General features: G+C 37.3%; 1 protein-coding gene across 2 annotated transcripts in view; it reads right to left on the bottom strand.

The window, feature by feature from the left end:
- Positions 1–21,568, bottom strand: part of LOC126191575 (heterogeneous nuclear ribonucleoprotein K) — a 66,564-nt gene that overhangs the window by 10,218 nt on the left and 34,778 nt on the right. For both annotated transcript variants that reach the window (XM_049932503.1, XM_049932504.1), the window contains exons 3-9: positions 16,855–16,949; positions 14,869–14,925; positions 13,634–13,677; positions 12,220–12,292; positions 10,109–10,225; positions 6,590–6,718; positions 6,249–6,496 (exon numbers count right to left, since the gene is read on the bottom strand). In XM_049932503.1, the coding sequence (XP_049788460.1) occupies positions 6,249–6,496; positions 6,590–6,718; positions 10,109–10,225; positions 12,220–12,292; positions 13,634–13,677; positions 14,869–14,925; positions 16,855–16,947 (761 nt within the window). In that variant the 5' untranslated portion in view covers positions 16,948–16,949. The remainder of the gene's footprint in view (positions 1–6,248; positions 6,497–6,589; positions 6,719–10,108; positions 10,226–12,219; positions 12,293–13,633; positions 13,678–14,868; positions 14,926–16,854; positions 16,950–21,568) is intronic.

Genomic DNA, 21,568 nt, shown 5'->3' on the forward strand with positions numbered 1-21,568 from the left:
AACTCTACACTTCGAGGATGAGTGATTGTTCTGTCACATTTTGGTTGTACGACCATTTTCTAGAAACTTTCATTTTTGTATTAGCTTGGTGCTGATGCCACTACTAAATTGAAGCCATCTTACCTTTTTCGAACTTCTCAATACTCAAACACCATTTGCTTACAAAACATGAAATCAGGTACTCTATAGTACGAAACACCCTCTAAAATGCTTGTCTGTAGCCTGAACAATACTGTCCACACACTGCAGATATAACATCATTGGGCTGTCAGCTAACTCGACAGCTTGCCTAATTTTTGAGAAGCGAAACAGCAACTTGTCTGACAATACCAGATGTTTGCTGTCCACTATTGCCGAGTGTGCCATGTGGCCTATTGGCAAAAAGCAGTGGCATACAGTGAGCAGTGGCTTTTGTGGCTCACCATGAATTTTCCTCTTATACCAAACCATCTCACAGCAGCACTTGCACCTTATGTCCTTTATGTGCAGGATGTATTCCAATCTTGTCTTTCCAGACAGTTTTTACTACCTGCTGCTTCCTCTAGTACGATGCGGATTATTCCCTGATGCCTCAATACACATCCTATCATCCCATCCCTCCTTGTCAATGTTTTCCATATATTCCTTTGTCAATTCAGCAGAAAACAACCTCATTCTGTACTGGTTCACCTGATTTTCAACATCCTTCTACAGCACCACATGTGTAACACTTCGACTGTCTTCGTTTCCAGTTTTCTGAGAGAAAAAGATTCAATACCACACAATGCTATGCTACAAACTGAACATTCTCAGACAATCTTCCTCAAAACACTTGTTTGATGCTAGCAGACTTCTCTAGGCTAATAATGTGCCCAGGCTGTGCAGGTCTTATTATCCCCATGTTTCATGTGTCATTTCACTCGTGAAGTATCTAAATTCCTTAACTGTGTCTACTTGTGGCCATCTGGAGTTTTGATAAGTTTATTGCTAATCTCATTTTTGCAACTCATTTAATTCTCAGTTCATAGAATATTACTTAGCCTTCATTCAATATGCTCCACAATTTTCCACTTTTAGTGAGGATAGCAATGTGATCAGTAGAGACAGTAAAATTCACATTTTGCAATAAATGTGGAACAGATGCACATATTAGTATCAAAAATCTAAACAATTTCCACTCACCAGTACTGTACAGCTGGTGAAGCCCAATTTGGACAAATGTGCTTAAGAACCAGTTTGCAAAACTTAAGTGCAACAATGTAATGGCAATTATCTGGTGCTATGTTAATTGTGGGCAGTTTAACAAGTCTAAGATACATGCACCTAATACAACACAGTATTCAGAGCTGTGGGACCTATTTTATAATCAAGGACACACATTTCTTTGATAGCTAAAGTTCAGAAAACAATTGTTAGCTAGAGTTCAGAAGTTGGAATAACGCACAAGTGACATAGCAAATTAGGTGGCAGAAGTTTTGAACTTTGGTTATGTCTAATACCATAATAAGTCAGGCCTGAACTACCTTTATTAACAATACTCTGCCAACGTAAAGCAATTTCACAGTAGTCTGTCCTGAACATTTGTGTAGTGTTAGTTTCTTCACTATTTTGAAGTGAATGAAGCTATCAATCATCGTCCATCAATCGTTTCAATTACAGCCCTCACCATCAGAGATCAGCAATCCCTGTAACAATGTGGCAGTTCTACTTTTGCAGAACACTGATGTATGCTGCTGTCCCTGGAAGAGGGAGGTAGGACTTGTTTTCTCAGACAGCTCCTCTCCCCACTGGTAGTTAAAATTCTATTTTATGTTCACAAACATACACCACTAAATAGTGTGTAAACACTGCACTGTAGTGATGGGAAAACAAAATCACTCATGCTGAACAGCTGCATCAAAATTCTTCCCATAGCATTCAATTACTTTAGTTTCTACTTCTACACTAAGAGTTGTCAGTTCGATCTGTGACATCAAGCATGGCTGCCACAGCTATGACTAAGCGTAGAAAGGTCGATATTAAAATTCAGCAGATTTGTAACCATAGAATTGGATGAGAACAGGTAAGTAAGGCTGAGAAACACCTTAATCAGAGGCATTCCATTCACTAATAGGGAAATGCTGCTGCTTTTCAACAGAACTATCACAAGGTGTATATGACCCAGGACAACCGGGAAATACGAGAACAACCCGGGAATTTTTCATTGTTTTAGCTTTCAGTTAAATTTTTGTAATTTTGACCGCAGAGTTTATTCTCTAGCCAAGAATGTTATTGTATCCTGCTATTGGAGAATGATACTGCAGCAATAAAATATAAACATGAGAAAAAAACTGTAGTGGCAAAGTAAATGTGCAATTTACAACAACAAAAAACCGTGCACGCACAAAAGCATCTGCAAATAGCAAAAATATGTCAAAGGCTGTAGGGTGCAGACTAATTATTCATAACAATAAACTGCTTGCTATGAGCATGATGTCACAACTGTTCACATTCGGTTCGTTTGGCCAATTGCCAGCGGTCTGTTGCACATGCGCATTTGACTCGCGTGTAAGTAGTACCTTCTCCCGCTACTTGAAGTTTGGCTGTTAGCTGTATCGGTTGTAGCAGCAAGCAGCCAGATGCAAACGAGTAAAATTTTTCTCGCGCACCCTAGCTGCCAGATTCACGCTTGCACAGAGTTGTAGTGGGGAGGGGGTTAACCTCCATGTGACCCGTGTTTGCGTTGTGATTTCGCTGCTTCTCTTAGTGTACAGCTCCCTAGTCAAATGAAAACTAAACAGATTTCTGTGGCCGGGAGCTATCAAGTGAATTAAAATACATTCGTATAATTACGGAGGGCAAAAAATATTATTAATTTCAGTTTTCTGATTTTATTTTATTTCCACGTTAGTAGCAGTCAAGCATTAATCACCTTGCAGAACAGTGAAGTTATTTTTGCAAGTTCGCTACAGAAATTTGGCTTTATTAATCTTTCCGCCGAGGCAATCATTTTATTTGAAATGAAGTATTTCATTCTACAGTATTGGCTAGTTCCAACTGGTCGCTGAATTTCAAGTGCATGTTGTCATCTTCTGCCATGTATGGCATTTGCCATAATAAAGAACCAAAAATGAGATCGTAGAGTACTGGTACTCCAAGAAAATTTACATCCCAAAAACCACACTGAAAAGCTTAATATGAGATGGGACCCCACTTCATTGTGAATCTGGAAAAAGCCAATTTGCACTTCGAGCCGAATTCTGCATTTTACGAGGGTTGCCCAGTAAATAATGCCCCATATTTTTTTTCTCCAGAAGTATTTATTCCACAACAATCAAATTTACATATGTGAAAGACTGATGTTTTGTCTACTTGCTTTATTTTTCCACATAATCTCCTTCAAATTCGACGGCCTTTTTCCAGCGAGACACAAGTGCGTGTATTCCCTGCCGGTAAAAATCTGTACTCTGCCTACGGAGCCAGGTTGTCACTTCGTGAATCACTTCGTCATCGGCAAAACGCCTTCCACGAATGAAATTCTTCATTGGCCCAAACAAGTGAAAGTCTGAAGGAGCCAAATCGGGGCTGTAGGGTGGATGGGGTAACACTATCCAACCCAGTTTCGCGATGTGTTCACAAGTCCTCAAACTTGTGTGAGGACGAGCGTTATCATGCACACACTTTTGAGTATCCAAGCTGATTGATAATCACATCCACACTTCCTTTGCTTACTGACAACTCCAGTGCCAATTGTCGAGTCGTAATGCGTCGATCCCGTCGAATGAGAACATCAGCCCGCTGCAACATGTCAAGCGTGACAGCCGTGGGAGGCCTTCCCGACCGCGGCAAATCTCTGAGCTCCGCAGTGCCGCCCTCTGATGCTTTCACCCTCTGTGCCCAGCGACCAACAGTACTCCTATCGACTGCAGATGTTCCGTAGACTTTGCACAAGCATTTATGAATATTGCCCACGGTTTCTTCCTCTGCTACGAGAAATTCAATCACTGCACGTTGTTTATGACGGATGTCACCTGCAGACGCCATTTTAGAACATTCCTACACCACCGCTCTGTCGGAGGAAATTGAAACTTTGCGTACACACGCGGGAAACTTCAAATAACTCGCACCTAAAGTGTCACATTTCTAATATTTTTTATTTCGGAGAAAAAAAATATGGGGCATTATTTACTGGGCAACCCTCGTAGTATGGTATACGAAATTCCGATGCTCTTTGGAGTATCCTCTGATGCCCTGTTTCTTTTATGGTGTAATGTAATCTCTCTCAGTGCTTTATATACACCAACATATGGGCTTCCTACACCACTGCAGTAGCACACGCACAATAATGCCTGTTTTCTGGCGCTCTCTGGCAACTGGTAACTCGAACCTATTTCTAACAGTCTCCGGATAGTATTGAGAATGGTGGTTAAAGCATTACTTGCTAAGTAAATTTATTTTTACGCAAGATGAATTATGTTACGTGTGAGAAAGTGGGATGGATATCTAAATCACAGAGCATTCGAAACTGAACTGTGAGGACCAGCCATTTACAAGAATTTCGAGCCAAGACATTTATGTCATAATTTTAAATTTATTGGCACATTTGTGTTGTGTTTCTTTTAAAGTATAACACGCGCAAAAAAGATCAATATTACATGTGAAAGCTTAGCTTCTGTTGTAGCGTGTTAATCTTAGAGATTAATATTAAACGTGAAAGCTTAGCTTCTCTTCTAGATATACGGTACTGTGTACATAAATGTAAACCGTTAACTTTCCCTCTTGCGTGTTCACACTATGTAACCAGTGATCTTGCTATTGGCTGACTAACACGTGTCCTATGCTCTGAATAGCTGCTGTCATCAGCTGACGAGGTCTCGTGGCTTGAGATACGACTAGCTTACAAAAGGACATCGCAACCTCGGTTTCAACGCTCCGGAAACTAACGCGCTGTGTTTGGTGCAATTCGAATTTATACTTTCGTAACGCGAAAATACGCAGCATATATGTTGCTGCAAAATCAAAGGTCTTTCCAAAACTTCTCTCCTTTTTTTTTTTAATTAAAAGTCTCTCCAAAACTTCTTTGCCCCATCTTTTCTTTTTTTTCCAGGAAGTTCTACACGATTGTATAAAACGTTTACCATTCAAAGGATTGATAAGTTTTACAGTTCCAAGGAAAAATCTATGAAAAACCTACTGTCACTTAGCACAGAAAAAGTGTATTTTCGTCCGGGAAAAAGCATATTTTTTAAATGGGATATCCGGGAGAAATCCGGGAATTTTTTGTTTCCTTGTCCCCGTATACACACTGTATCATCTGCTGGAAGTTTGAAGGAAAAGGGCATTTCAAGAAGAAACCTGGTAAAAATTTCTGCACAAGCAAACATTCCAATCAAGAAGTTCCCAATCAGCACTGAAGCAGTCAATTTGTCTTCATGCAACCTGATTAATTCTTATCTCTCCCCTTTCTTTTATCTAGTAATGCACATCTTTCCCTAAAGCTTACCAGCATCTTCAGGATTTCTAATCTGTGTTACAAAAACCTTCATTAAATTTAACTACTACTAAAGGTTACATTTACAGGCTACAGACTGATTGACACAAGATCGTGGGTTACCCAACGGTAAAACCAACTGCTAGCTTTAACTTCTTCCTTCATAATATTGTGTCAGTGTCACTGTCAAGCAATCTTTTGTTCCATAGATCTGATCGATACATATAAGTGCAAGTCATTACTCTGTGACTGACATCTTTTTCGACTGCTGCCAACTACAAAGATCCAACAGCTGATATGTAAGTGTTACAGCAGGCTTAAGTAATTTTGGACATTTTACTAAACTGAACATGAATGTTTATAAAACACTTTTACAAAACTTATTACTTCTGTGTATTTCTACCATAGTAGCTGATCTGTACTGTGTGCAAATTTCAAAGCAATGAATTCTATCATCTTCCCACCTCACACAGTAGCACCAATCAGCTCCCTCAGATCCCAAACTCGTGCAACAGCACAGCAAGTCTAAAACCGTTATGAATCAATGTGTGAACATTGGATCACCAACAGGTTCCATATGGGTAACATGTGCAACAAAAGTGATGATAAAATCCCTATTAACACATACAAGAACCACAGAAGGCGTGTATGACAGTAATTTTTATCATACTTCAGGTAGTATCTTAACATGTTTTACAAGAAGCCTCCTGAACTGTTAATGCTTGACTGTGCGAATCCCACACCAGAAAAAACATTTTACCACTCTAGAGTAAACTCTGGGAACTAAATAACAACTTACGATAATCCCATTCCTCCGCGTGGACCGACACGTGGTCCAGGACCCATGCTACCACCACCACCTCCACCACCTAATGGAAATCTTCCACGGCCGCCAATTGGGGGTGGTCCACCAATGCCTCCACGCATACCACCCGGCATGCCACGACCGCCCTTTGTTTCTTGGTCACCAAAACCACCATATTCTTGGGCGTAGTAGTCATCATAATTATGTGGATCGTATGGATTGTTCAACCCTTTTATTGGAGACTGTAATTGATATTCACAATTAATACACATAATCCTTAACTAAATGTATGTACACTATGCACACATTTATATTGTATAATTTACAAAACTTACAGATTTCAATAGTTCCATTATTTCACGAATTGAATCTATGCATGTGCTTGGTCTTCCTGATATCTGGCATACTCTGTCAGTACTTTGAGGGCAGCAGTTTGAGAAAATCTTGATCCTTGCACCAGTTTTCTGAAGAAAAAAGAGACTCAGTTTTTAAACAAAATTTCTTTACAGGAAATAATTATCAACAAAAAGGAAAAATCTGAAACTGATGTGTTTAGACCCAGAACTTTTTATACTGATTACCTGAATGAACATTAAACATATGGTTGGAAATGAAGCCATAATCTAACTACTGCACAAGTCATAATACACACTATTTTTAACATCACTAAAAAGTCAAAACGTTCCTGCCCAATTATGATTAGCATTAATTATTTTGTGGAGGTAGATTTATCCACTCAGCTCCATACTAAATGGATATCAAGCTGCCATAGTCTGAGCATGCCAGCCACAGATGTTATTTGATTTCTATAAGTAGACAATATTGGCAGTTAACAGCCATTACAAAAAATTTCAAATTTTATGCCCAAAGCAACTCCTTATATTGAATGTTACAGATTTTTGGAGGAAGGGGTGATGTTCGCAACAACCCAGGTACTGCTAGTAACCTTACAATTTGCTCAGCAATACGGCTGTTATGTGAAACACCAAGAGATTCTGTAGAAATTAATAAATTATTACAGAAAACAAGTGGCAATCAAATCAAGCATCAATGGAAGTGCCTATTGAACAAAGTTGTCATTTGTCAGATATGACATTAGGAATAAGAAGTGCAAAGGCATCTTTTCAATTCAATTACCTACTTGAATCCTGAAGAGACTTTCTGCTAGCATTTATGTTTCTATTCTTGTCAGACAGAGAAGAGCTACAGATTTTTAACAGGGTGTTGCACGTTTCAAGAAAATAATCAGACTTCTGGGTAGTAAAAAAACCTTACTGACATACATGGAGGCACTTCCAGGAAAGTGTTGTTTACATGTGTCAGTTTCTTGTAAGATGTACATAGCAGAGGATCCATTAAAGGCAAACCTACATTTACAGCATCTTTAATTGTAGAGATGATATTATGCTAGTATTGACTGGAACACACTTCTTCGAATTCTGAAAGCAGCTGGCATAAGAATTAGAGAAAAGGGTTACTTACAACACTTACAGAAACCAGTCTGCAGCTATAAGACGGACAGACATGAAAGGGAAGCCATGGTTTAGAAGGGCACGACAAGTTTTTAGTCTATCCCAGAGATTGTATCAGTTCACTGAACAAGTAGCAAAGGAAACCAAGGTGGAATTCTGGAAGGGAATGATGTTCAGAGAAAAAATAAGAACTTTTTAAGATTTGAAATTGACTAATCATAGACTTGGGTTCAACAGAACAGGTTTCTGTAAAGGCACAAGGTTAATCTATACACACTATATAAATGGGTGTTTACATTTTCCACATAATCTCCTAAACCACTAGACCAATTTCCAACCACACTTGGTACACATCACTGTCTGGAAAGAATGACTATTGGGAGGAGGGGTGGTAAGAACCACCTACCTATGAAAATGGTGGAGGTGAAAAAGCATTGTAGCCCATTATGCACCAATATCGTCTTATTGACAATCCCCACCCAATAACAAAAGGTTTCAAAGCTTATCACTTGCTACTTTTCACTGTTTATGCATAAAGCATGAGATTTTAATTTATTGCTTCACTGTTGGTAACTATTCTGAATACATTCCACAGACAGTAGCCACATACCACTGGATGTACTTGCAAAATTATATCATTGTACAGCACACTGTTCAGCAAAATTCACTATATACAGCTGAAATGTGTGCACATAAATGTGACTAATGTATGTGAAACTTGTGTGCACATAAATGTGACTAATGTATGTGAAACTTGTGTGCACATAAATGTGACTAATGTATGTGAAACTTCTGTGAAATTAATTTGACATGTGTATGCAGGCAAAATCATGGGTAAAAGGCTCATCCTATACCCCTGGAACAGTTTCAACCAAATGTGGTACACATTAGCAATGAAATGAAATGAGCATTTGGAGTCATTGGCCAGGAGGCCTCTTACAGGCCACATCCGGCCACCTTGGTGCAGGTCTTATTACATTCGAAGCCACATTGGGTGACCTGCATGTTGATCTAGGAAGAAATGCTGTAGTAGTAAGAACAACCAGCCTCTTAATGGGATGAGCATAACATCAGGAGGAGGGGAGGGAGGAGAGAGGAGGGAGGAGATTAACAGACTGAGGGCAGAAGAGATGGACTAATAGAAGATTGGAATAAATACTCAGCTACTATCACCTAAGATAAACAAGGGTAATGTAATTTAGTCTGAAAATCTGGTGTGATGTGAAGTAAATTAAATGAACAAATTAAACACAAAAAGTTGCAACAAGTTTCCCTTTAGGACAACAAAATAATTATACATAACTGAAGAGGATATAAAATACTTTCCTGATGAACTTCAATGACATAAGGGATGGTTTGATAGCAGACAACCTAGAGACATCATGGGACGGTTAATTTTGTAATGGAGTAAGAGCGCGTAGAAATTTTGGAGAAACCTAAGCTAAGACTGGTAAACAGGATCAACTGTATACATGATATAATTTTGCAGAGACCTGTAGAAGGACCCTGTACAGAAGATCTCAACATTCAAGAATGAAGTATTTTGGAGCCCTAGTTTGTTTTATTTGCAAGAACAGAACCATAAGAGAAATTCATAGTCAGAATTTTTCCGTTTTTCTTAGTATATTCTAATGTAGGTGTTATCTGCTTATCTGATAGTTGTTTCAGACAGTTTAAAATAACAGGATTGATAAATAGAAATGAACACTCCTGTATCACATACAGACCAAACACATTTCTGTAACAGCAACATGGCAAGCATGCAATAGTTTTATGCTTCTAGACTACTTTAGTTGAGCCACGAGATTTATGTCAGAAGGGTGAGAGGACACACTGTGTGTGTGTGCGCGCTTAACATACACAGCCAATTCCAAGCAGCAAGCATCATCAGTAACTGGGCCAATATTTACAGTTTCTGCTGTAGTACTGCCATATGATGAAGTGGCAAATAGCTACTTCTTTCAGCACGTAAGGTTTCCCCATTCCAGTACACTAGACCTATTTTCTTTCAGCTTTGCCCCCTCTCATCCCCATTACATGTGAGGGTCTCTACAAAAGTTTTAATGATATGGCCTTCCTTCCCAACCTTCCCTCTGCTCCTCTGCCCTCCCAGAAAAAGGGAAACAGAACATCAAAAGCTGTAATTAGTATTTTCTATATTAAGCATTTTTATACACAATAGTATGAATTTCACTACCTGAAGTGTAAGTTCAGGTAAGTCTTGCCAGCTTATTGACTGTGTTGACACAAAATCCTCAACAAATTTAAACAAACATTTCTAGGTAAGCTAAAGAAAAACTGCAATAAAACCAGTTACAGAACAATACGAGCAAATGAAGTACTCATGAACCAATGTACGCAAGGTAGCTTAAATGTTCTTACCTCCCGGAGTTCCTTTATCTTGAATCCAGACTTGCCAATTATGCAACCTGCTTGGCTCTGATGAACTAACAAGCGCAAGTCCACATCATCATTGCGTGATCCCTGACGGGATGATGCCTATGCAATGGGATAGTCAGAACTTTGTTATAAGAAGCAAGTTACAAAAAATAAATGTATTAATCTAAAGGTAGTACAATGTAAGTTAACACTGCTCATTTTATTGAGCTAACACCAATAATACACAGAGAGCACAAGCTCAGGAAGCTTAAGAATGGAGAAAGAGAAAGAAATCACCCAGCATTCACCGTAACTGAGGTAACTTACAGCAAACCTAATTCTGTTTGGTCAAATAGCATTACCTAACTTGTTTTAATTTAAAGAGTTATGTTTGTACTGCACCACTATGTTCTCTTTGTATTCCCACTTACATGTTACAGCACACTACAATACTGCAAGATACCATCTGACATTTACATATTAGCCACTTTTACACAAAAGCAGAGAACCGATTCCTTTTATATGCAGTTTGAAAAATTAAGTGAAATTACATGTCTGACAGTAAGAATACTTAAAACACGTTGGTAACTCAATGGTGGTGCCTTATTTCCTAAGCATTCATACTGTTTTCAGCAATGTGTCACATAAATTTACAGCCTTAATTTATTAACAAAAAGTACCAATGACCATGTTTTTCATGATAACAGTAAGGACACTTACAAGAATCGTGGCTTTAAAATCAGGTGACAAATCTAATACTACACTAAATCTTGATACTCCACAAAAAGGTGTTGTCTTGACTTCAGAAAATTTGCCATCAACATTGCTATGTCTCTGCAGTGTAAACTGTTTCTCTTCCTTGCCTAAACATACTGCTAACAAATGAAAAACTGATACTAATATATAAAGCAGAAATATCAGCAAGGGTCTCTAGAAGTTCTTGACCAATTTACTTATAATTTTTTTCAAAATACTCTAGTACACATTCAAAATGACACTGGCTATATATATATTTTTTAAACTCAAATTGACTGAGGAAGGAAGAGCTACCAATTTTCAATATACAGCATTTTCTCTCACTACCAGTTTAAACCAAAAACTATATTAATAAAATGTTTATACCTTATGATTGGCAGTACTCTAATCAGAATTATGCAAAATTTTGTTGTGCTACCCCTCTTAAGATTAAGACTAAGTAAATCATCATCATTGAAGCTACTATCCTCACAAACCCTGCAGCTGGAGAGGTCTCTCCATACCCCATATAAAAACCAATCCCAATCAATTTAGCCATTCAATTTACATTAATGTTCTGCTTGGATTAAGAAAGAGCTTCAGCTCAGGCACTCAAAGTCATTGCAATTTATTTTGAATCTTTTGTTTGGTCAATTGTATGTTGTCCTTTCGTGAACTGGTAGTTTGGGAAACTAGTTGTTTATTCTTACTGTTAAGACAACATTCAACAAACAAAAATCTGTGTCACGAAAATTTTTATTTGTATTGTGTAAAAATAGAAAACCTTAAAAATGGAAACCACTGAGTCTTTCACTAATATTGTATATTAGTATCAATTTCAAGTTCTACACCTATCAAGCAGGATAAGTTGCAATGGAGAGCCAAAATTTGCCCGGAATTCCCACAGATGCCCTATATAATGATGAAAAGTAATTTCTAATTGATATATTGGCACGATTTCGTGACCTGGCTGCAAGGGTCCACCAAATTGACTTTGCAAAAGCTAACAACACTTGCTTTGGGCTTCGATTATCAATGTACATATTAGTCTGGTGGGTCAGGTGGGATGTTATTTTTGCAAAAATTCAAACAATCCACATACTAGCTAGGCAACATAATTGCAACATAAGGCTCTTTACTAATCAACACCTATTTTTCTTCAAATAATTCTGAAAGTACTGAATTAATGTTCTTGATACACAAATTCTTAGTGAACAATACCTTTTAAGTTCCAGAACTAAGTTATAGAACAAAATAAAATAGAAAATTACATTTGTACAGAACCAAGTGATAAAATTTTACTTGGTCAAACACTGCTTACACAAAATGTTATTACTATGTTAAAGATATTACTTGACTTCTATCAAAGCGATACTTACATCATCAATATTTGGGATAACTTCATTAACCACATTTAGTACTGTGTCCAAATCTGAGTAAACCGTCAAAATGCTGTAAAAATGGGCAAATTATAAGGAAAAATGTCACAAAGGATAAATAATTACAATGAATTACAAAACCTATAAATCCTGAGTCTGCTAAGCAGCAAAAAGTTGTGGCAACTTAATTAACCAACAGGATTCCTAAAACAGAAAACTAAGTAACCATTAATAGACATTATAAAGTCCTTTCACACAATGCAATGTTCATCATAAATGATAATATCTGTTATTTGATAATGTTAGATTTATTCTGTTTCAGTTTGTTATGACAAGTTAACCTCAAACATTTTGTTTTGCAAAAATTATGAACTGCAAGTCTCAGGTGTGAACTATTTTTATGAAAGGCATACAGAAATTTTATCTTGTATCAGACAAGAATTTCCAAGTAATGCACATTAACAATAAAGTTATAAGCAGTACCAACATAAGGTTTAAGACTAGTGTGTACACTGATGCTGTATTGTGCAACAGGTGTATCAATATATAATCCAAATAAAATTTTTGAATTTATTTTGCCCTGAGGTTTCCAAAACCTATCAAGATTAGGTTAATTGCAATCCCACAAAAAAAAGCATGTCAACCATTCAAAATGACTTTCTGCAAATTCTATGTCAACAGCTGTTACCCTAATGAAACTTACGACTGTTAAAGGACGACTACACAATTCCATAATGGCCTTCCAGACTTAAAATTAACGTGTCTAATACTACGTGATTATTCAACTTCAAATTGGATTTCAACATTATGCATTTAATAATACAATGTAACAAATTTTGACTATGTAAGAAAACAGCTGTCAGTCACATTAATAGGTAACCCCAATCAGTAATTGCAAAATGTCTTTTAGAGACCAATGTGGACTGACTTCATAATACACACATGAATTGGGCGGTCCCAGCATTGTCCCAAATTATAGATCCTAGTTGAAAAAAAAAATAAAGTACCATATACTGTAATGAAGGAATTATGGTACTGGTGGTACTGTAACAATTCAGAAATTTCAAACATGACAAACATAACATTTTTTAATACATGGAAAAACACTGAGACCATCAAAATTCTGTTAAACATTATTTTACTAGTTTAATTTAAATATGGCCTGTATCCTGATTATTTATAAAATTCAAAGTGAGATATGAATGCAGACATAGAAATTACTTTGCAGTTATATCTCAGAGGGGAGAATCTCTCTGAACTTCCCCTTAAAATACACAAAAATCTTTAACAGCAGTTAAGTATACAGGTTCACACCCCAAACTGAGCAATAAATATTCAAGACAATGCCTAAAGGACAAGCCACATTAGATTATCTAACAAAACTGAACCTAATATAAATATGTGATGGATTTACCGTTCTGGCCCAGGGCAATCAGGGACTGTAATTGAGGCTTTGTACTGCGTTTTGGAGGAGCCCATTCCCATCATTCGACGGGGACATTATTCCCATTCACAGGCAGGGCGGGCGGGCGGGCATTCAATCCGACGGGGCAGCGTTGAGCAGCAGAGTGGGCAAGGGCGGGGCCATCGTGTACCATTGGTCAGATATGGGACCAATCAAGGGCCAACGATGAACCATTCAGAGGGCGATGGAAGGAGTAAACGAGGGGCAGAACATGTTAAATAAAATTATTGTTAAAGTATGTGTGCATAACAAATAGTGAGTGCATAAAATAAACATGATTTTGGGTACCTATATTACATTGTGTTATTTAATACAATACAATTTGTTTGAAAATTGTGGGTGTAAGTGGGAAGTACTTGTGTTGCTTTAAAGTTAGTGTTTTGGTTGAGGTGTATTTGTTATGTACCCTCAATCTCTGAAATGAACAATCACACAAGATTACTGAAAATCAGTTTAACAACAAATTTGGAAAAACTTTTAAATTTATTGTAACCCAGATCTTAGGTTTCCAACAAAATTTTCATATTTTTCAGCACACTAATGCAAAACTTCCCGCAATTCATGCTTCTGCTTGCAAAATTTAGGAAAGTAGACGTAATGACTTTCTATGAAACAATGAAAGTTCTCTCCACAGTGTGCATTCATGAAGTTCTTTACATTTCACTAATGGTAATACCTATGGTAGCCAGCAACTGACATACCATAATAGAGCAACTGGTATACCATAATACTGCAATGCCAGTAACATTTGGGACAAACACAAAACAAAGGCACTTGTGGTCTATCACACTAACGTCACCTTGTATCAGGTAAACTGCGGGAAGTCTATTAGTTTTAAGTTAGTATCACATACTGGCAATGATTATGTCTATCTCAAAAGCATAACGTCTATTTAAGTTAGTTTTATGCCATGACACAAAGAATCGGGCAACATATTTCTATGCTTACAAAACTGTTCACACAACAATATCATACAGCCACAAACATTCTGACACTTAAAAACAGTTACAGTGAAGAACTGATGCTACACCAAGAACGTCATTGAAGTCTACTCGTGTCCCCCACCCCCCAGTATGTACCTTCTTAAACTAAAGATGAACAGAAAACATAAAATCTGGGCAACAATAACCAATTTCAATGACATTGTTTTAAGCTTACAATCAAAAGGAATTCAAACTACTTACCTCAGTCCTTAGCTTGGTAATATTGTGACCACCTTTTCCAATTATGGATCCCGCAGCCTGTAAAATAACGACTTTTTAATGCAACTATCCTAAGTATTCTAAAAACGTAACCGTCATATTGACAACAGTTCGAAAATTTTTATTGGTAGCATGCTGCTTTCCATTGAGGCAAACTGCCATGAAAGAACCCAATGAACAAGAACACAGAAAATAAAATGTATGATGAAATTAGAATTTAACACTTAAATTCACGAAAGAAAACTCCAGACAGACGACAGAAATTTGGCCAAACTCAGGTTAACAGCTGAAGTGCTTAAGGCATCAGATTAAGTAACATCTGCACCCTTCTGAAACACGGCAGTTTTAGTTCATACCTAAAATTACTATCCACCTTTTCATATTCAGCAAGGAGAAAATTTTGTCACTGATTACACAACCTGAGGTTTTGAAGATCTCAATCCCCACTTTAATATTAAGTGGCAAAATAGAAGCACCAATGAAAACTTAACTTTTAAATCACAAATGTTATAAGTTTAGAGAACAATAACTCACAAATGAAGAAATTTTTAGAACAATCCGAAATATTTTCCTCTCAATCCTATCTACTTAAGTTCACTAAAACAGTCAAAATCAGTAACAAAGAAATTAAATTCCCTGTGTGTTCAATTTCTTAACAATGACAAATGATAATCTATAATTACAGACAGAATTCCCCTAATCTGATGGAATATTAGCTGCAATAACTATAGTTTGGAAAAACCAACTAGTACTTTGGAAATACAGCAGCCTGGAGTACTGGAAAAGCAAAGTTTCTAGACTAATCTCTCTAGAAGAAAGTGCAATCTTATGTAAACATAGCTTGCAAACACATTTTTCAACATCCATCCTCAACCAAAGCCAAAGCCAGTAGAAATTAAAACCACTTATAACAATATTTACAAATTTTCAATGGGCATTTATCAAAATCTGCATATTATGTACAATAAAAACAACAGGATAACTGCTGAGCCATTTTTGGTAACACTGACAGGAATTCGTGAAAGACATCCGAAATATGCGAACAGCATGGACCAACATCAGTAACTATCACCACATACATACTGTCTGAAATGCTTCAAACTTCATTGCTTTTCTGTACATTTTTTCTTTGTAATACATGAGCACATTATCAAAATATAATCATTTGTACATAGCTGCAGCAAATTAGTCTTCACCCATTTTCAATGATAAAAATGCAAGATACAGAACTGGTCACACGAACAACTTAATTTTTTTTAACATAAAGACAGTATGTGGCTATCTATTCCTGAAGCTTAATAAATGCTCTCCTGTTCACCTGGGGAGAGAACCAACACTGTTGAGCTATCAAGCATTCTTGTTCTGAGATCTTCAACACTATTCTCATATTTGAAACTGGTAGTTCATCTAAAATTAAATGTTTTATCACATACCACAAATTTAAAATATCATCCTAACATTAATGTCTGTGGGATCAGAACCCATTCTTATTTCTTTGTGTAAAGTTTTCGTTTTCACACATGTCAAGAAGCACAGCAAATAGCACAACTTATGCAGTCTACAGTTCAATTACTTCACAGTATTACTACCCACAACAATGCCCAGAAACCTTCACTACACAAAACTACTGTAGACAGCTGTAGCATGACAACATTGTTGCCTTATGGTAAACATTCAATTCTCCCCTCAGTCTAAACAAACAGGCAACTGACTACCATGGGGTGCAAACTGTAGTTTGTGAAATCTGACTATATTGGGCATGATCATACAAAACACTTGTGACTAGATATCTTCCAAATTTAACAATATACATTCTCACATGCAAAAAATTAGATTAAAATTCTATCCGAACTTCAGATTTCAGAACAGAAAATATAATATTGACCATCATTTGAGGAATGGGGGTGGGGCAAGTTCACAAGAATGGTGGCACAGTTAAAGGCACAAAGAAGGGCAATGCTTGCTCACCTTGCTGGGGATCAGGAGTCGCACTTCTGTATCGTCCCCACCGCGGGACCTCTTTTGTGGGGAACCCATGTCACCGTCTGCTTCGCGCTTCATGCCTGAATAACAAGATTTGCGTCATGTTAAGAGACTAAGTTAATTAGCTCTATCAACTTCCTACAGATCACAGGCCAAAATGTTGATTGTAACAATGTTCCACAATGGGAAACATTTTTTCATGTGTACTATTATTATCAATGGATACTGATGTGTAAAATGTAACTTTTCCTATGAAGAATCTCATTCATTATTATACAAAACATTTTCATGGCAATAATTCACTAGATATCAATACATTAAAACTGTTTGGTGCTTTCCAACCACTGAAAGTTACGAAAGTATATTACAGGGACAAGAGACAAGATTGCAATTTGTGAAGTCAAGCACTTCATTGAACCTACTTGATAAGCTCTTACAGTAACATTTGCTTCATACAAAACCTTTCAGGTTCATGGAACATTTTTGATGGTCCCAAGTATTTATGTCTATAGTACGGTAAGCTTTTCTTGTGGTAGCATTTAAGTGTTTCTAAGAATTTCACAAAGGCATCACAAGGAATTATGAATGACAATCCTCTGACAAGTATTTCCAACCATTACAAAAACATTTTTTCAATCTGCTAAAAGCATTAGGTTAAGAGACGAAGTTTCAGACGAAAATTAACATGTCTGAAAATTATAGGTAATGGTAAAAACTAGTTACAAATAAATATTAATTCAAGCAATTTCACAAACTTAACACATGGCAGCACATGACAAAGAACAAGTGACTATATCCTAATGCTTTCTGACAAGTACTGCCCAGTTCCCAACAGGCAGTTCATCTTGTACTGAGTCACTGAAGACTTCTTGCAGCTTGCATGGACATTTCCTCTTTAAAGACAAAATTATCTTCTTTACACTAGCCTGTTTGAAACTTCAGCCTAACTCATATTAGGAACATCATTTTCCTTTTCCCACAATCTCAGTTAATTCATTGTGTTTCAGGCACTCTTATTCTCATTTATCAATCACAATGCATACTGCTGCAATCACATGCACAAACTGTTTGGCTTTCCTCCGACCTCTATCTGCTTAAACCACTAGTTTTTTCTGCCTTAAATGCTATTAAGAGGTGCGTTGTGAAGTTTGTAGTAACATGAAATATAAATACCATGATAAAGTTTCCCATCTACTATCAGCAGCCTTTACCGACACCATTTCTAAGATCCCAGAGTATCCACTTAAGAAAAATGTCGTGAAAGTAGAAAGTATGAAACTGCAGCTGTTTCAAGATTTTTCTTCTGTTTGCTTCAATGCAGTAAATGTGACAAAAGTTTAATTTATCTCCACAACATGACATAGGTATCATAGCACAATAGTTACAATGGTGTTTCTTATTAAGTATCCTTAATTATACACTTCCTTGACATGTGTATACAAAACCCATCAGCATCACATCCATATACCTACCAGAAGTACCTTAAATCCTACTGGCAATGAATACTGCAATGCTATTCAGCACACATCCACACCCCAAACTTTTTCAGTAATATCTCTTACTGCTTTGTGTCAAATTGACGTCGTTGGCAATAATGGACCAAAATCTGATTTCTTGTTAGCATTCATGTGTTCCCAGCATCACTTGGCAGGTAGCATCTTCTAAAAATACTGTTATTAGTTGTGTACACCTACCAGGACATGCATGATGTGTTCTGTATGGAAGGAATCCTTTGCAGCTGTGTATCTTACATCATGTATAGTCACCCAGACTGGCATCCAGGAATGTGGCAACATCTACATATGTTCTTAATATTGCAACTGGTAATTAACTACTCAACTGGGCTGCACAGAAAACCATCTATAACCTCAACAATATAGTTAAGCATGACTTGTGGCATGACTGTTCATATAGAACAGCAAAAAGCTTAAAAATGTAGACAAAATCCAATAGAACTGAGGATAGCAGCATGATTCAATTATGATCCTTCAATTTTCAGTGAAGTACCTAGTATATGAGATCAACTACGAGGAAGCCAGACTTGGGTGAATGATTTCTGGATCAAAATCACAAAAATGAAAAATCTGCTGTGGTGAGCCACAGTGAAAAATTTCCTGTTCCAAATAAATGCAGCATGTACATTAACAAATGTGCAGTAACTCCATTTTTACTACAGTATTTCAAATGAAACATTATTGAACAAACACAATGAAAAGTCTTGAAACATGGGAACACAGAACTGCTGATCCCTCTAATGTATGAAGTATTTTGTACAAAGTTGGTCAGTGCCTGGTTTTTATGTATTCATTACCCTGCAGCATTAAATAGCTATGCACAGAACTGGATACACTCAAGTTTCTAATATCTGGAACTACAAGGCTTGCCTACAGCCTCAGCTATTGGCAACCACAATGCAAGAAAGGTTACTGTCAACATGGGCAGCATTACTGAAAACTAGTCAATGTGAGAAACAGTTATGGCACTAACATTTTTATTTTCACTATGAATTTATTTTTATTCTCTCAGAGATCCACTGTTTATGTCCTGTAAGTGGATACTATATGTTGTTGTACAACTGTCCCTGTATCCAACAAACTGTTTTCTCAGCTAACTGAAGTTTTTCACCTTCCATTCAATAAACATTCTAGACCAAATACACAATACCCATTCATAACACACAATCCACAAAGTATCTTAGGCAGAGGTACACATTTCATCTTAATTTAGAATACTCAATTTGGTACTAAAATTTCTGATCTTTAACACTGAAGTCCACTGAAGCAAAAACATTTAAACACAATTCCCTTCAAGTATGGCAGGATTTACATAGATGCTGGATAGTGGTACAATTTTAAATACAACAGGATCTTCAAAGTTAAAAATACCTAATCAGAATGTCATCATACAACACTACTTCACTTGTGTAATATGCAAAAACTTTACTCCAGGTTCAACCTTCCAGCCAAAACAAAAGCTAACAATGCATTAGGTTGCCAGCAAATTACTCTTACAAGCGATGTGATTTGTGCAGCAGGTATGTGCACGAGAACTTTTTCTCTTTAATGGTATTCAAAAACTGCCCTTTTTAAGACAATATTTTAAAAATCGTCCAGCAAGTCTGATTCACTCGCTAGCGTTCATTATTTTTGCCGATAATGAAGGAGTGAGAACTGGTAAGTGCTTTGCATTATTCCTTCCTAAGCGCAATAAGTGTCTTGACTGCGGCCGATTGTCAAGGGCGAAGGCTGAGTCAGCGGACAAACCAGCTAGAGGAGACGGCGCCAGGTGTGCCGCCCCCTTAGCTCCCCCACCACTCATTTCCCGCCAATACTAACAGCAGAGGCGACGGCGCGGCGCAGAAGTATTGATCAGTCTACGCCACGCGCAGACGCAAATGCGACAGCCATGAAAAGCATGCTTGCCTACGGGTCGCTGGCACTTGGTAAAATCAAGTAGACAACTACATTCGTTACCAATTGATTACTACAATATGACGCTAGTTCAATATCAAACGCCTGAATTATTGGCGAGGCAACAATTATGGTCGCTCGGAAAGATTTGACGTCTACCGTTACGGTCGTTTTCTACATAAACTATGTGACACGGCGCTATTCCCAGGTAATTCGCAGCAAGAACTCGCCACCAGTAAACAATGCCGCATAAGAAATATGTAAGCTCAAAATATATGATATTAAATTCTTTGTCCAAGGGGCATTGAATGGGTGCAAAACTCAATAAGGAAACCCGTTGTAATGAAGTAACTAAGTAAAGGGTCGATTCACAAAACTACGGTAAAGCAAACAAACCCGAAATCTACTTTCAGATTAGTATATCGTATCATGTAAGAAAACCTTCGCTTTTTAGACTTTAACCTGGACTTGAAAACCTGAAGTCTTCAACACGCTTCTGACGTCCGCATTAAACATCCATCATTCCAATAACCACATAATATTTGCGCATGAAAAAACAAATGAAACGTCATCCTCGCCCAGAATTGTGCTTTGCGAAAATATTTCATCAAAAACCTTTCAATTTTAACATTAATGCAGAGCTGTATTTGTCCATCAGGGAAGTCGCAAATGTGAGACTGCTTAACGGTGTCCAGTCACTGAAAACTAACGCCAGTATAAGTAGCAAATACCTGAATATGTTTGGTTAATAATCTAACTTGCAGTGTCTTGCAATCTAGTTGGAACGGGATGAAGAGGCACTTAACGTCAAGATTCTCATACAGCAAAATTAAGGTACATGTGTACTGTCTAAACGATAACTCTCTTATCCTCAATCGGACCATTAGCGTTCAGTAGACTACCGCCACTGCACTGGCAGACTGCGCGCTGACCCTCGCTGTATGCGGCCTAACCGCAGTCGATACCGACGAGGAGACAAACGAAGGTACTCTTCCAACATTTACGTACACAAATTCGACTGTTGCGTGAGCAACTAAGTTTAGAGGTTTCACAAAGCGCAAGTTGCGGACAGTGCTGTTCCTCATGCCGTAGTTGACAAATTATTCCACCACAAATTATGTAAAGCTGAACAGATTTAATTAGCTTTCTAGTTTTTATTCTAAAATATACAGGGCTAAAATTTCGAGCATGAGCTTCACAGCATAGAATCAAGGGCGTACATGCAAACAGACTTATGTCCAAGCATTTGTATGGTATGGAACCTATTTCGCATTTGTGACCAGATAGGA

This window comes from Schistocerca cancellata, chromosome 6, assembly GCF_023864275.1.
Source record: "Schistocerca cancellata isolate TAMUIC-IGC-003103 chromosome 6, iqSchCanc2.1, whole genome shotgun sequence".
NCBI classification, from domain to species: domain Eukaryota; kingdom Metazoa; phylum Arthropoda; class Insecta; order Orthoptera; family Acrididae; genus Schistocerca; species Schistocerca cancellata.